This window comes from Peromyscus californicus, unplaced genomic scaffold (genome assembly GCF_007827085.1).
Source record: "Peromyscus californicus insignis strain IS unplaced genomic scaffold, ASM782708v3 Scaffold_5__1_contigs__length_169319896, whole genome shotgun sequence".
NCBI classification, from domain to species: Eukaryota; Metazoa; Chordata; class Mammalia; order Rodentia; family Cricetidae; genus Peromyscus; species Peromyscus californicus.
The window spans coordinates 22,749,387-22,764,035 of NW_026294573.1; the positions used below are offsets into that span (position 1 = coordinate 22,749,387).

At 50.8% G+C, this 14,649-nt stretch overlaps 1 protein-coding gene across 4 annotated transcripts in view; it reads right to left on the reverse strand.

Annotated features, from left to right (window-relative positions):
• Positions 1 to 444: 444 nt before the first annotated feature.
• Mecr (mitochondrial trans-2-enoyl-CoA reductase) overlaps positions 445 to 14,649 on the reverse strand; it is a 30,933-nt gene continuing 16,728 nt past the window's right edge. For 3 of the 4 annotated variants that reach the window (XM_052716544.1, XM_052716546.1, XM_052716547.1), the window contains exons 5-10: positions 11,617 to 11,719; positions 10,535 to 10,637; positions 9,403 to 9,476; positions 6,317 to 6,377; positions 5,728 to 5,800; positions 445 to 3,140 (exon numbers count right to left, since the gene is read on the reverse strand). In XM_052716544.1, the coding sequence (XP_052572504.1) occupies positions 2,983 to 3,140; positions 5,728 to 5,800; positions 6,317 to 6,377; positions 9,403 to 9,476; positions 10,535 to 10,637; positions 11,617 to 11,719 (572 nt within the window). In that variant the 3' untranslated portion in view covers positions 445 to 2,982. The remainder of the gene's footprint in view (positions 3,141 to 5,727; positions 5,801 to 6,316; positions 6,378 to 9,402; positions 9,477 to 10,534; positions 10,638 to 11,616; positions 11,720 to 14,649) is intronic. The other variant, XM_052716545.1, reaches the window with a different exon arrangement.

Below are 14,649 nucleotides of genomic sequence, written 5' to 3' on the forward strand. Positions count from 1 at the left end.
ATGGGGCTGAAATAAGCTGAGATTCTGAGGTGGCAGCTGGGGCTTGGGGTGTGTGTGGGTCCTAGGCGCCTTTGACTTTGTGTCTTTCTTACCAAGGTCAAACATGGCTGTGTACACTCCAGGAATCATGTTTGAAATCCAGTGGGAAAGTAGGAGAGAAAGAGAATGCATAACAAGGTTCTAAGACACTGGCACCTACACCTGTCACATCACACTGGTCAACCTTGTTAGTTGCAAGGGAGACAGGGAAGGACATTGACTATGTGCACCCCTACAGGTTGCAGGTTTTAACAAAACTGATGTTTGGGGAAATCGCGGTTCAGCTATACGTGCCCGGACTCCAACTGTTTATGTTGTATAATATTTTGTTTGTGTTCGAACAAAAAAGCTTGCTTGAAGATCAGAGGTCGAAGCTAGCCACTAGTTAACCATAGAGGCCAGGCAGTAGTGGCACACACCTTTAATCCCAGTACTTGGATGGAGGAAGCAGGAAGATCCAGAGTTTAAGGCCACTCTGGGCTATAGTCTAAACTGTAGTCTGAACCAGTCTAAAAGAGAAACAGCTGGTCGTTGGTGCACACCTTTAATCCCAGCACTAGGGAGATGGAGACAGGAATATAAGGCGGATGGAGACAGGATCTCGGCCCCCATTTGGTCTGAGAATTCATAGAGGTAAGAAGTTTCTAGTGGCTGCTGCTCTGCTTCTCTGATCTTTCAGGTTTCACCCTGATATCTGACTCTGGGTTTTTATTGTTAAGACCGATTAGGATCACTCTTCATGCACATCTGGGCTGTCCTGCAGTTTGCCTTCCCTTCCTGAGTAGATTACTGAAGACCAAGCCTCACACCTCTACAGGCACAGTGCAGCTCCCTTCACTGTTCTTCCTGGGGTGATTCCAATGCTTGTGCAGGAACCCTCCTGTGCACCTGCCATCCGGAATTGGAAACAGGGCCTTCCTTAGTGTGGCTGCAGGCTCTAACCCCCAACTTTGTGACTCCCACAAAGACTCATATCCTACCTTTTATTCCTGCTGCCTCTGGGCTGCCTTCCTCTACTCTTAGGCTTTCTCACTTGTCCACATGGACCCTTGGTACAAAACACCTATCCCAGCAACCCAGAGGACAGACAGGAACAGGGGACGTTTATCCTGAGTCCAGGTGCACAAGGTAGCAGATTTTCTCCAGGAGGTATCTGTTGAGTTGCCCAGCCTTGGGCTGAAGCAGTTCTTTCCTCTAGAGAGCACCGATGCTCCCAGAGGCAAGCTGAGTAAGCTGGAAGCCTGTGTACACACCACCATGCAGTCACACCTCCCAGACAGTGCTATGATATCTCTCTCTCTCTCTCTCTCTCTCTCTCTCTCTCTCTCTCTCACACACACACACACACACACACACACACCCAGCACACTCACACACTCACCTCTGCTCAAGTTGCAGCCCCTTAGGCAGTAGCTTCACGCTTCTGGTTACAATTTCCCAAGGCCCAAGACCTCACATTCAAGCTCTAACTAGCTGCTGGCTTTGCTTGGTCCACGGTTTCCTACTTGGACTTCAGAATTCTTCAGACAACACTGCTCCAGGAAGCCTCCCTTGACTGAGCTGGACCTCTGTCCTCTCCCAGCTTTGCCCTTTATATTGCAATGGCCGCACACCAGGCCATACTAAACCATCTTCATTGCTAGCTTTGGACATTGAATAAATGCTCCCTGAGTGAGGCTCTGAGGTGAAGGTACAGGGGGTCAGCTGACAAAGGAGACAACCCCAAGTTGTGCTTTGCTCTGGGCAAAATGATCGTGAAGCAAACACCAGAAAGTCAGACTCTTCTTGGATGAAACCAACTTAATTTTCAGCCGGTCTGTCACCAAGCACCTCGAGCAAGCCTTACCCAGACCCCAGATGTCTACAGCCCTGCATGCCTTCTGCAGAGCGCCAGGAGTCTGCTTGGGGTCTTAATGCAGGCGTTCTCAATAGCAGCACTAGGAACCTTTTGGGCAGGAGGAATCTTTGTGGGGGGGTGGTCCTGTGTGATGTATCTGTTCTTTTGACAGTTATGGGGATGGAACCAAGGCCTGATGCATGCTAGATAAGCACTCTATCACTAAGCTTTACTCTCAGCCCCCTTTGTAAGAAAAAAAATTGAGACACAGTCTTGTTATATAGCCCAAGCTAGCTTCCAACTTGTGGCAATCCACCTGACTCAAGCCTGCTGGTTGCTGGGATTACAGGTGTGTATTACCTTACCTGGCTGTAAAATATTTAACAGTACTGATCTCTGCACAGTTGAGGCAAATAACAACTCCCTCACCAAGCTGTGGTAGCCAAGTGTCCCTCTGGGGTTAAAAATGGCCCCTGGCTGAGAACCACAGGTGTAATGTTTATTCCCTCAGTTACAAAGGAGGTTCCCTGAAGGTGGCCCGGACACCTGAGATCCTGTGTCCTCAGTCTCTTAAGCTTTAATCATCTCAGCCTGGCACTCACCTTGGCAGCAGATCCCCTTGCCCTGGACAGAGCCACACACACACACATACACACACACACACACACACACACACACACACACACACACACACACACACACACGGGAGAAGTTAACCACCTTTCCCCTTCCGCCAGACTCTAGGGCTCACACTGCTGAGGGCAGATAGTGACTTCTGCACTGGGCAGCAGTTGCTCAGCTTCTGCTTTCAGGGTGCTCAGGCAGGCAATGACTATGACAACAGGCGGTGAGGCGGGGCAGGGGCTTCTCAGTGTGGGAGGCAGCAGGTGCACAGCATTCCTCCACAGGGATAACCTCTACTCATCATCCTTTCTTCAGAAAGTTCGGCCTTTATTAGGGCTCCAGGGCTGGCTCCTCACCCTCCTCATGGGAAGAGGCAGTGAGCAGAAGGCCGTCTGGGGAAGACTGGGGTCCTCATGGAGGGCCGGCAGCCAGCCAGTCTTACTGGTCTGCTCTCCTGCTTTCCCCCTGGTCCTCTGGGATAATCACATGGTGAGAATCTGCTTGGAAGACACAAAGGGCTTCATGGAGGCTTCCAAGGCCTTCTGGTAGTCCTGCAGTGGAACCTCAGAACAGGTCGGGGACGAGAGCTGGCCTTGGTGGATGAGGTTACAGAGAGTGAGAATCAGCTCCTTGAACTCATCTGCAGGAGGTGGAGAAAAGTCAGACAAGACACAACAGGTGGGTTTCAGTGAGATGGCCCTGAGCCAAAGAAGCCTCAGAGCCCTGGCTTGTCCCCACCACCGTCTGACGTTTGAGGGCCAACATGAGACAGGGAAACAGGAAGAGAGGGCCTAGGAACTGTAGGGTGGGCCTTGACTACCCTTCAGAGACGGCTAAGGTGGCTCAGCTCCACAGGACAGGACTGGTAAAGCTGTCCCTGAATGGTGGACGGGGCAGCAGGACTAAACTGGGGAAGCCAGAGAAGGCCAGAAAGGCAGTGTACCAGGCACACTGCTTGATGGCAACAGACCAGATGAGGAACAGCTCCCCTTGACAGCCCTGGGCCTCCACTAGACCCCTCAGCTGAGGCAACTGCTACCCCTTCCTGCGCCTGCCTCCTACTGAGGGCCAAATACAGTGCGGGAAGCAAAATGAAAGCTTTGGCTGAGAAGTGCTTTTCATAGACAGAAATAAACTCAATCTTCAAATCTAATCCTACTTCCTGATTAAAACACTACTCTGGTGGTCGTCGTGTCTCACGCTTTTAATCCCAGCTCTTGGGAGGCAGAGGCAGGTGGAGCTCTGAGTTCCAGGCTAGCCTGGTCTACATAGTGAGTTCCAGGATAGCCTGGTCTACATAGTGAGTTCCAGGATAGCTAGAGCTACATAGTCAGACCTCGTCTTAAAAAAACAAAACAAGGGCTGGAGAGATGGCTCAGAGGTTAAGAGCACTGGCTGCTCTTCCAAAGGTCCTGAGTTCAATTCCCAGCAACCACATGGTGGCTCACAACCATCTGTAATGAGATCTGGCGCCCTCTTCTGGCCTGCAGGGATACATGCAGACAGAACACTGTATACATAATAAATAAATCTTTAAAAAAAAAAACAAAACCAAACCAAAACAAAACAAACAAAAAACACTGTGTTGGCTTCCCAATTATCTTCAAGGCAGGAGAGTGAACTTTAAAAAAAGCTTAAGCCTTGTGGTGGCGCACGCCGGTAGGATTTGCTGAAGGAGGCGGAGGCAGGAGGATCACGAGTTTGGGGCCAGCCTGGGCTACACATTTAAAAAAAAAAAAGCTTAAGCCTTTCCTCATCTGGTCAAAACCTGCCCTCCAACTTCTCAGTCCAAGACAAGACCTAATTAATGCTCCAGGTGTCAGAACCTGCCCTGTGTGGGGTGTTCTCCCTCTTCTTAAATTTTACATTGGGAGCCGGGTGGTGGTGGTGGTGGTGGTGGTGCAGGCCTTTAATCCCAGTGCTCGGGAGACAGAGGCAGGAGGATCTCTGTGAGTTTGAGGTCTATAGAGTGAGTTCCTGGACAGCCAAGGCTACACAGAGAAGCCCTGTCTCCAAAAACAACAAACAAAAGGGTTGGCATTGGCTGTAGTGTTATGTACTTCTAAAGTGTGTGTGTAGGTAAGACACACTATACACTGAGGTGTCTCCCTCAATAATGTTCCTCATTTACAGACAAGGTCTCACTGTGTAGTCCTGACTGGTCTGGAACTCTATGTAGACCATGGAGATCTGCCCACCTCTGCCTCTCAAGTTCTGGGATTAAAGTTGTGCACTATCATTCTCAGGACACCTTTAGTTTTGGAGACAGTCTCTGACTGAACCTTAAGCTCTTTGATTTAGCTAGGCTGTCTGGCCATTGAGCTCCAGGGATCCACCTATCTCCACCTCTTTCATCTCTCCCTGTAATCCTGGGGTACAGGCCTTTGACACCGATGCTGGGAATCTGAACTCAGGTTCTAAACTTGCTTGGCAAGCACTTTACCAACTAAGTTAGCTCCCAGCCCTTCCATTCACTCGTGATGAGCTTTTGCGCATACCAGTTTTCTACCCAAAACACCTATGCATGCCACCACTCCCCCCCTTGGGTCAACTCCATGTCCTTCTTCATTCTCAGCCTTGGCTGAGAATCTGGGGAGCTAGGCCCTAGCAGTCAGAGGGCCCATCTGCTCACTCTGGCAGCCCCATTCCTGAGATGGGATAGCTTAGGGTAACTGACTTAGTGGCTATGAACCTCAGTTTTCTCCTCTGTCAAATGGCTCAAAAGAGTTTACATCCACAATGCTTAAACAAAGGCAGAGATTCATTGACTTACCCACAGTTCCCCAGTTAGGCCAGGACGACCTAGATCTGGTGATGCTGGAAGTACCACGTGAATGGTTTATTTGATTGATTGATTTTGTTTTTCCTTCTTTTTTTGAAATGGCATCTATCTGTATAGCCAAGGATGGCCCTGACCTCACAACCCTCCCACCTAAGTCCCGAGAACTGGGATTACATAAGTATTCCATTACACCAAGCCACCTCTCTTGGCAGTCTTCCCCAGTACCCCAATCAGCTCCTCAGAACAAAGGCTGGTCCATCTTACTGGACTCTGTGGCCAATCTAGAAGTGATTTGCTGACTGTGACTGTGGTAAACACTATCCTTATTCCTGTTGTGAGGCTGGAGACTCAGTCACTCTGCAGGGTTTAGAGTAGCTGGTCACTTTGTAGCCATACTAGGCTCTACTGTCCTGTGACCCTTGGTATCAGGCCATCAGCCACTCACCTGGACTGTGGTTCTTCTTCCACTGGGACAACCAGAAGCCCCGAAGTTTGAGGTCCTTAAAAATGAGCAGGCTCTGTGGACACAGGAGGATTTGCTGGGGCACCGAGTGCTAGAACTTTTTTTTTCTTTTAAAAGCTTTTTGTTGAGCCAGGCGGTGGTGGCGCACGCCTTTAATCCCAGCACTCGGGAGGCAGAGGCAGGAGGATCTCTGTGAGTTCGAGGCCAGCCTGGGCTACAAAGTGAGTTCCAGGACAAGCTCCAAAATACCTGTCTCGAAAAAACCAAAAAAAAAAAAAAAGCTTTTTGTTTTTCTTAGTTTTTTTTTTTTTTTTGGTTTTTCAAGACAGGGTTTCTCTGTGTAGCTTTGCGCCTCTCCTGGAACTCACTCTGTAGCCCAGGCTGGCCTCGAACTCAGAGATCCGCCTGGCTCTGCCTCCCGAGTGCTGGGATTAAAGGCGTGCGCCGCCGCCGCCCAGCCCGAGTGCTAGAATTTAAAGCATTGCTTCAGGTATAGATCCCTTGAGTTTAGACAGCTGCAGTGCAAGGAGAGAGGCATCCCAGCCCTGGTCTGCAGGTATCCCCAGCTTACCACTGAGGCCGTTACAGGCTGCTTGGCCATTCCCCCATAGGTCACCATGGTTCCTCCAGGCCTGCAGAGTCCAGAGAGAAGAGTGGGTGTAGGCAGAGACAGAACCTACCATAAAGGAACCTGCAAGGCTTTTATAGGAAACAACTCTGGTCTCAGAATCCCTGGGGAGGTTAAAAAAAAAATACGGCTTCCCAGTTTAAATTTCTGACTTAAAGAATTAGGAGGCAGGGACTTATATTAAAAATAACACACATGTTGGGCATGGTGGCGTAGGCCTTTAATCCCAGCCCTCAAGAGGCAGAAGCAGACTAATCTGTGAATTTGAGACAAGCCTGGTCCACATAGCAAGTTCCAGGCCTCCCAGGGTCCGGTGAGACTGTCTTCAACAAAGCAAGCAAACATAACTAGGTACAGAGGTACAAGCCAAAAGTCTCAGCAGTTGGGAGGCAGAGGCAGGAGGATTAAGTTAACTTCAAGGCCAGCTTTAGCTACATAGACACACCCTGTCTCAAAACCAAATACAGGGACACACATTCTTATGCTCCCGACAATCAAGATGAGGATTCAGGGCTGGGAAACACTTCTTCACCCGACCCAGGGAGGCTGTGGTTCTGTGCTGCCGCTGAATCATCTAAACAGAAGATGTCAAGGCCAGGTTCAGTCTGGGCTCCACTTGCTACAGAAGTGTGATCTTGAGTGTTGTAATGAAGAGGGTTCAGGCCTTGTCTCTTCATCTGTAAATGCTCACTCTAAAGATCTGTGCCATGGAGCTCTCCAGCGAAGGAGTAACGTGGACAGTGAAGGGGACAATGATGATGAGTGCCCCTCTGGAAGAGGCTTTGCTGGAACCTGCAGTCTGACAGCCATCTCAACAGTTAAACAGGCATGACACAAATGCAGTCTTTTGTTTTTGAGGCAGGGTCATGCAGCCCAAGCTGGTATCTAACTTGTAATCCTCCTGCCTCAGCTGAGATTCCAGGCAGGTGCCAGTACGCCCAGCTCTAATGGAATTTCTTACAATGAGTAGGTGAGGGATCATACGCTAGACTGAACCTCTGCCGCCTTCCCTGCTCCTTGAATATTTTACGAGCTGGTTGACCAGATGACCCAAGGCACATTTTGGAGCAACGGAGGAAAACTGGCAAGGACATAATGGAAGTAAGTGCTGTATCCACCTACCCACCTGTCAGTCACAGTGCTGGGGTGGTGCCTCAGTCTTCACAGGTTAAGCACATGCTCTAAGCCATCCTCAGGCTCCTAACTTGTTCTCTCTGTGCCGCTGTCTCCCTCTGTGTATGTGTAAATGTGTTTGACTATGTCTATGTAGCCTATGGTTGCCTCAAACTTGGCCTTCAACTCATGGCAGTTCTTTTCCTTAGCCTCCCAAGTGCTCCAGGGGTACCCCACAAGTGCTCCAGGGGTACCCCACAAGTGCTCCAGGGGTACCCCACAAGCCTGGCTTAACTTGGCCTTAAAGTTCTCCTCAAATGGTTCTCCTTCAAGAAAGACGCTTCGAGGACAGTGGTTCTCAAGTGGGTCATGACCCATTTGGGGGTGGAATGACTCACAGAGGTCACCATCAGAAAACAGACAGTTACATTATGATTCATAATTAGCAAAATTACAGTTATGAAGTAGCAATGAGATAACTTTATGGTTAGGGTCACCACAACATGAGGAACTGTACTAAAGGGTCCCAGCATTAGGAAGGTTGAGCAGCACTGGTCTAGGGGAAGCAAGCCCTCCCCTGTACTAAGTACAGCTCTAAGCATGTTATCTGCACCGTCTCCACGAATTATCAGAGTAACATCAGGGGACACCGGTGTCTGTTCTGTAGGAGAGAGCTGAAGCCCATCTTTCTACATCACCTCAGTGTCTCACACTAGCTGCAGAGGCAGGCCCTATCTCTTGCTCCTGTTTAGAGATGTGGAGACTGAGGCTTGGTCTCTTTATGTTTTGCCTAACTTTTCACAGGTTCACAACTAGTAAGTAGCAGAACTGGAGTTTGAATGCGGTCCTTCTAACGTCAGTGTCCATACTTGTGACCACTGCTTCCTTTGACAATCACATGGAAGATGCAGTCAGCCTCCCAAGACTGCTCACGGGCTGAGCAGAGGTGTCCTGTAGTTATGAAAACTTGGGCTCAAGCCTTGCTGTCTTGCCAACTACACCTTGAATGAGGTGATCACCCTCTCTGGGCTTCATTTCTTAAAGTACAGAATGGAGATGGTGGCCAGGGACACAGCCCAGTGATGGAACACATGCTTAGCATGCCCGAGGTCCTGGTTCAATCCCGAGCACCAAAAGGAAAAGCCAAACGGGAATTTGGAATAGCAGCGCCTGCCTAGGGCTGCAGGACAGCACAAGTCACTGCAGGGGCTGACTTTCAGCCCAGCTGTGTGGCTCCCCTGTCCCAGGCTATGCCCTGTCACCTCCACAGCTGGTAGTTCACAGTGGAGGGCCCAGCTCCAGCTGGAAAATGTTTCCCAGGCGTCCTTCAGATGGAGACTAGACCACAGTGAATGGAGCTTCCCCCAGTGGGTGGGAGCTGACGGAGTGCCCACCTCTCTGTTCCCCTCAGTATTTTATATGCTTTCAACATGTTTTGTAATAGGTGTAATGCTTCCTTCACATTAATTCTAGTTTTAAAGACAATAAAGCTATTTCAAAGCCACTTAGTTTATAATGAGTGACTGTTTTTGAGACATGGTTTCTCTGTGTAACAGCCCTGGCTGTCCTGGAACTCGCTCTGTAGACCGGGCTGGCCTCAAACACAGACATTCACCTGCCTCTGCCTCCTGTATTGTGCTGCCTCCCGAGTGCTGGGACTAAAGGTGTGCACCACTGCCCGACAAGAAGACTGAGTGACTTTTTAAGAGGCTCCTAGGTGATGACTCATGGGTCCTTGGGGGTGGTGGTGGGGAAGCTGGCCAGGCTTCTCATCCACAGAGAACAAGGCTCAGGAGTGCAGGCCAGAGAGCAAAATGTCCTGCTGTGCTGCTACTCAGCATCCTGCTACTCTGGCCTTGGGTCACACTTGCCACCAGACAGCCCTCCCGATAGAGACCTGTTGTTGAGGGACTTACGCTAGATGTCGTAGCAGCTCTGTGGAACTCTTCCCACCAACACAATTGAGAGCCAGGCGGGGCAGGGGCAGGTCCTAGAAAGTAAGGAGCCTATAGTGAGGGCACGACCTGCTGCAAGTGGGGTCTGAAGCTGTTCCAAGCAGCAAATGCTGTGCCAGGGAGAGAGGGAAGGAAATGGGGTGTGGATGACTTTTGGACATGTTATCTGTCGGGAAGGGCTTTAGAAGCTTCATCCTGTTGCCTATCCTAGGACTCTGGGAGGTACTGACAAGGAGCATCTCTGTTCAGTGTCAAGGAACAGAGAAGTCTACCCGTGATGTACGACCTCCACTTCAGCAGTGTTCTCCAGGGCAAATGTTTTCAACAGCAGCTATTTGGTCCTTCCATGTAGCTTAGCGCAAAAGGACTCAGGCTGGGCCTGCTCGCTTGCTGGGTCTGCTGGGGTGGATACCCTGGAAAGGTATGGGCTTTGAGTTCAAAGCAATGGGGACCAGCCTTACCACTTCGTGATGATGTGGTTCTCATCATTTATGCAGAATCTACCTTTTCTGAAGATGGCCAAGTAAATGTGAGGCAGAGGCTCAGGAACTTTTTTCTCCATGCCTTCACCTAGCTCTGACTCACAGCTGCCATGGGGTTTATGGATCACCCCACACATGTTTAAAACCCCAGCTTTCCTAAAGTCTGTTTCTGCCTCCTTCCCAGTGTCTGGGCACTTACAGCGTGCTGTCCCCAGGCTGAGAGCAGGGCAGGCTTTGTCCTTTCCAGAAGAGAAGGTGGTTTTCAGAGCAGAGCAAGGAGCCCGCCCCAGACTTCCCAATTACAGGGGATGGCACGGGGCAGAGGGGCAGTGTTCTTTAGCTGGGGACCTTGTTTTTATTTTTAAAATTTTAAAGACATTTTCTTTTGTGCATGTGGATGTGAATGTTTTACCTGCATGCTTGTCTGTGTGCCATGTGTGTGCCTGGTGCTCGTGGAGATCAGAAGAGGGCAAGGGGCATCTGATCCCTTGGAACTAGAGTTATAGATGGTTGTGAGCTAGCATGTGGGTGCTGGACTCGAACCCAGATCGTCTATAAGGGCAACAGTGCTCTTAACTGCTTAAGCACCTCCCCAGCCCTTGGCCGAGTACCTTGAAGATGGTTTTTGTCTCGGGCATCCTTAGCTCCTCCTCTGTGAGGACATAGTCAGCTCCCAGATTCTTCAGTCTGTCAGTTAGCTTCTGGATATCAGGTCTGGAAACCAAACACAGTCGGGGGCCTTGGTCACACTGGATTACTTCCCTCCCTCAAGCTCCCGGGGCCCTTCTGCCACAGCCTCAAGAACACGTGTTTTTGTTTTGAGACCTGGGATTGAGGTTAAGCCAGACCTCAAGCAGGGCCAGACATGTAATTTACTCACGCTCCCCCAGCTCTTGCCTCGTTTCCCCACTGGCCATCCCTCCTTGCACAGAGCCAGGCTGGGAGAAAATCTGAAAACCCTGTCAGTGCACACATGCTAGAACGGCCTGTGCCCAGGCAGGAGCCGCTCTGCTTCCTAGTGCTAGCCAGACCCACTGTCTTCCCTCCTGTCCTCCAAGGCACTTCAGGGCATCGTGCAAACACACTAGTGCGGAGTGGCCCAGGACTCTGGCCCAGGCACACAGAATATCTTTAGCATGAGCGCTGCAGAGCCAGGGGCTGAAGTAAGTACCAGTAGTCAGAATGGACTCCACACGTGACTCGGCCACACTGGAGCACAGTGGAGCTTAAAGAGACCCGAGGGGACAAGGGAAAGAAGGTAGGTCTGTTACGGACTTGCTGTGTCTTCCTGAGCAAGCGGCTTTCTCGGAAACTTCAGCTCCCTCATCTGTGAAAGAGATCACAAGCCTGCCCCACCTCCTTCACGGCTCTGTTTAGTGCACAGATGCAAGTGGATGGGGACCATGGGCTAGAGCGTTCACAGAACAGGACACCTCAAGACCTTCCCAAATGGGAACTGTGGTTTTGAAAGTCAGGGCTATCCTAAGCCAACTCTTCAACACTCTTGACTGTTGGGTAAGGACCAGCTCTACCTCCTCCTGACGTCTGTCTCAGACTTTCACAAGGACTTCTCTGCCCTCGTGAATGCACATGCTTCTGCAGCCAGACACTCCGCTTACGCAAGTGCGCCATCTGGTGGAAATGTGGGGACTCACGGGGACGTGAGGTGGAAAGGCCTACTTTCCCCACATACCTGTCTCGGACCACATTGATGGTCTTTAGGCGAAGGGCTGAAGCGATCTGGATGACTGCTTGCCCCACTCCACTGTTGGACGCATTCTGGATGACAGAGTCCCCTGTGGAAGAGATCCAGGTCAAGCCCTGCAAACTGGAACAGGTTGAGGGCTCTCAGCCTGGGATCCTAGGGCAGATCTAGGACTGGGCAGTGGAGCCTTCTCAGACCTTGAACTATCACTCCCTGTTATCTCCACACTTCCCACATTCTACCACACCCAAAATGCTTCTCAAGACTTGGCCACTCTGTCCATGTTTCAGACCCTGCTGTGTGACTGACTTGATCATCTTCCCAGGGATTTTGTTTTGTTTTTTGGTGGTTGTTTTGTTTCTCTGTGAAGCCCTGGCTGTGCTGGAGCTCACTCTGTAGACCAGGCTGGCCTTGAACTCAGAGGCCCACCTGCCTCTGCTCCCGAGTGCTGGGATTAAGTGCTGGGATTAAAGGCGTGTACCACTACCGCCCGGCCTCTTCCTAATTTTTGTCCTCTGTTCTCTGCTTGTGCCATTTATTTTTAAGTTGCATTTCTTTGCATGTGCATGCACATGCGCATGTGTAGGTTGGAGAACAGCTTGCAGGTGCACAGGTGTTTTTCTACATGTTGGTTCAGGGGGCAAACTCAAGTTGTCAGTCTCAGTGGCAAGCATCTTTGCTGAGTCATCTCACTGGCCCATGCTGAGGTCATGTCTCTGGTTTGCAATGGTTTTCTGGTTCTTTTTAAGTTCAGCTCGACTGTGGCTTCCTTCATGAAGCCCTCCCGGGTTCCTTCCAGTATGCTCCTAAAGGACTTTTTGGTATCTCGTCAATGCTGGGGCTGTAACTGTGTTCTATATACTGCTGTACGTAGGTCCCTATCTATCAATCACCTGCAGTCCTGGGGGAGGCCTATACCTTATTCCCCTCTGTATTATTTAGTAAAGGTGCACTTGAAATGGATGAGCGCCATATTAGAGAAATGGGAAGCTCCAGGGCCCTACAGAATATTTGCTTTTGCTTTGTGTTGCTAGGGATGGAATTTTTGGCCTTGAGCATGCCGGGCAAGTACTCTACCACTGAGCTATACCCTCACTGTACAGAATGACTGTGCTCAAAGCCTAGGCTTAGTTTTGCAGTTCATCAGTGGGAGAGGCAGCGTGGTGCACTAGGGAAGTATGGGCTCTGTAACACAATGGAGTTGGGTGTGCATCCTGCTTCAAGGAATGAATGTAACTTTAATGACTAACTAAACGAGTCAGGCCATATCATGTCCTCTTCAAACTTCAGTTTGTCTTCCCTAGAAAACAGGAGGCCTGAGAGCGTCTATCAGAGCATCTGTGATTGAAGTCAAATGAGCAGGAAGATGCTCTGCCGACTGGGAGATGCTATCTGGTTTTGAGGATCAGCGAGAGTCAGTGCAGAATGGTATAGCTAGAGGCAGACGCCGGGGTCGAGGAGTAAGTACATCCTGAAGCAGCTGTGCAGGCTGCCGGCAGCACTGATTTGTTTCAGTCGGAGCTGAGGAGCACGGGAGCACAGAACAAAGGCAGCGAAAGCAGGTGCTGGGCGGCCAAGCTCTGCTCCCCATTATCTGCGGTCATTTATGCCTATGTTCTAGTGAACAGTGTGACATTTATTCTTACTTTGGGTCAGGTCACGAATTTGTTTGGCCTCATCAACCCTGAGGCAGCAAAATAGAGATGTGGGCTGCAGGCACTTATAGTGGGTGGCATCAGAATGCCTGGCTCTGTCCAGCACAGGGCTGCCCTAATCAGGGGTGACCTCGGCCACGGCATGAGCTGAGGCACCCAGTGTCGGCTTTACTAGGACTCTAAAGTCTCTCATCACACCTGGCTTTCTCCACTACAGACCCCGATCATATCTGACTGCCTTAGTCAGTGGCTATCTGATTTTAACAGCTCTTGGCCTCAGTTTCCTTCCTGGTATGAGAGGAGAAGGGTAGGTGATTTCCACAGCCCTGCTGGGCTCCCAGCTATGCAGGATGCAGAGACAGAGAGAGCCTTTACCCAGTGGGGAAGGACACGGAGGAGTGGTAGAGTAGTTGCTTGGCATGTTCCAGGCCCCAAATTCTAGTCCTAGGACTGGAAACAAAACCCCCAAAGCAACAAAACCCAACTGGCCCATCTTCTGTCTTTTGGGGGTTAATCCTGCAGTGTGTCTTACGAGGATCCACAGGGCACTGCGGGATCACGGCAGGAACTGGCCTGGACGGGCCTGCCTCTGTCCTGTCCAACTGTCCCATTTCCCTTAATCCTGCTTCTAGGGACAACTTCCCAGATCAACTGTCTGCCCCAACCCCTGCCTGGTTTCTGCTTTCAGAGGAACTCTGTGACAATTCTGGCTGTTTACTTGCTGAGTGACTTCATATAACAGCTCACCTCTCCGATCATCCTTCCCTCAGTGATAAAGGAAGACTAAACTTCACGCTATAGTGACCCACAAGTCTCTGGCACCCTTTACTCTCCATCTTATGGGTGAGCAGTGATGTGAGTGGTGAGCTCACACAGCTGGTGGAGGGGACGCCTGGGTTCGGACCCTGGTTGTCTGCCTGGGGTGGGGGGGGACACCTGGGTTCGGACCCTGGTTGTCTGCCTGGGGTGGAGGGGACGCCTGGGTTCGGACCCTGGTTGTCTGCCTGGGGTGGAGGGGACGCCTGGGTTCGGACCCTGGTTGTCTGCCTGGGGTGGAGGGGACACCTGGGTTCGGACCCTGGTTGTCTGCCTGGGGTGGAGGGGACACCTGGGTTCGGACCCTGGTTGTCTGCCTGGGGCTGAGTTCCTAGTCCCTTCACAGGAAGCCTTCCACACTGCTCTGCAGCTGAGATGCACCCCACAGGGTGGTGCCTGCAGAGGCGCTCATGCGCGTGGAAGCGCTAGGAAGTGCTGAGCAGAGTTCAGCTGAGCAGAGTTCAGCATTTTATTGAAAACAGTCACACTGTCTGCCTCCCTTGGCTTTGTGTCCCCAAAGCCTACCACAGCTCAACACATTTTTGCTGGG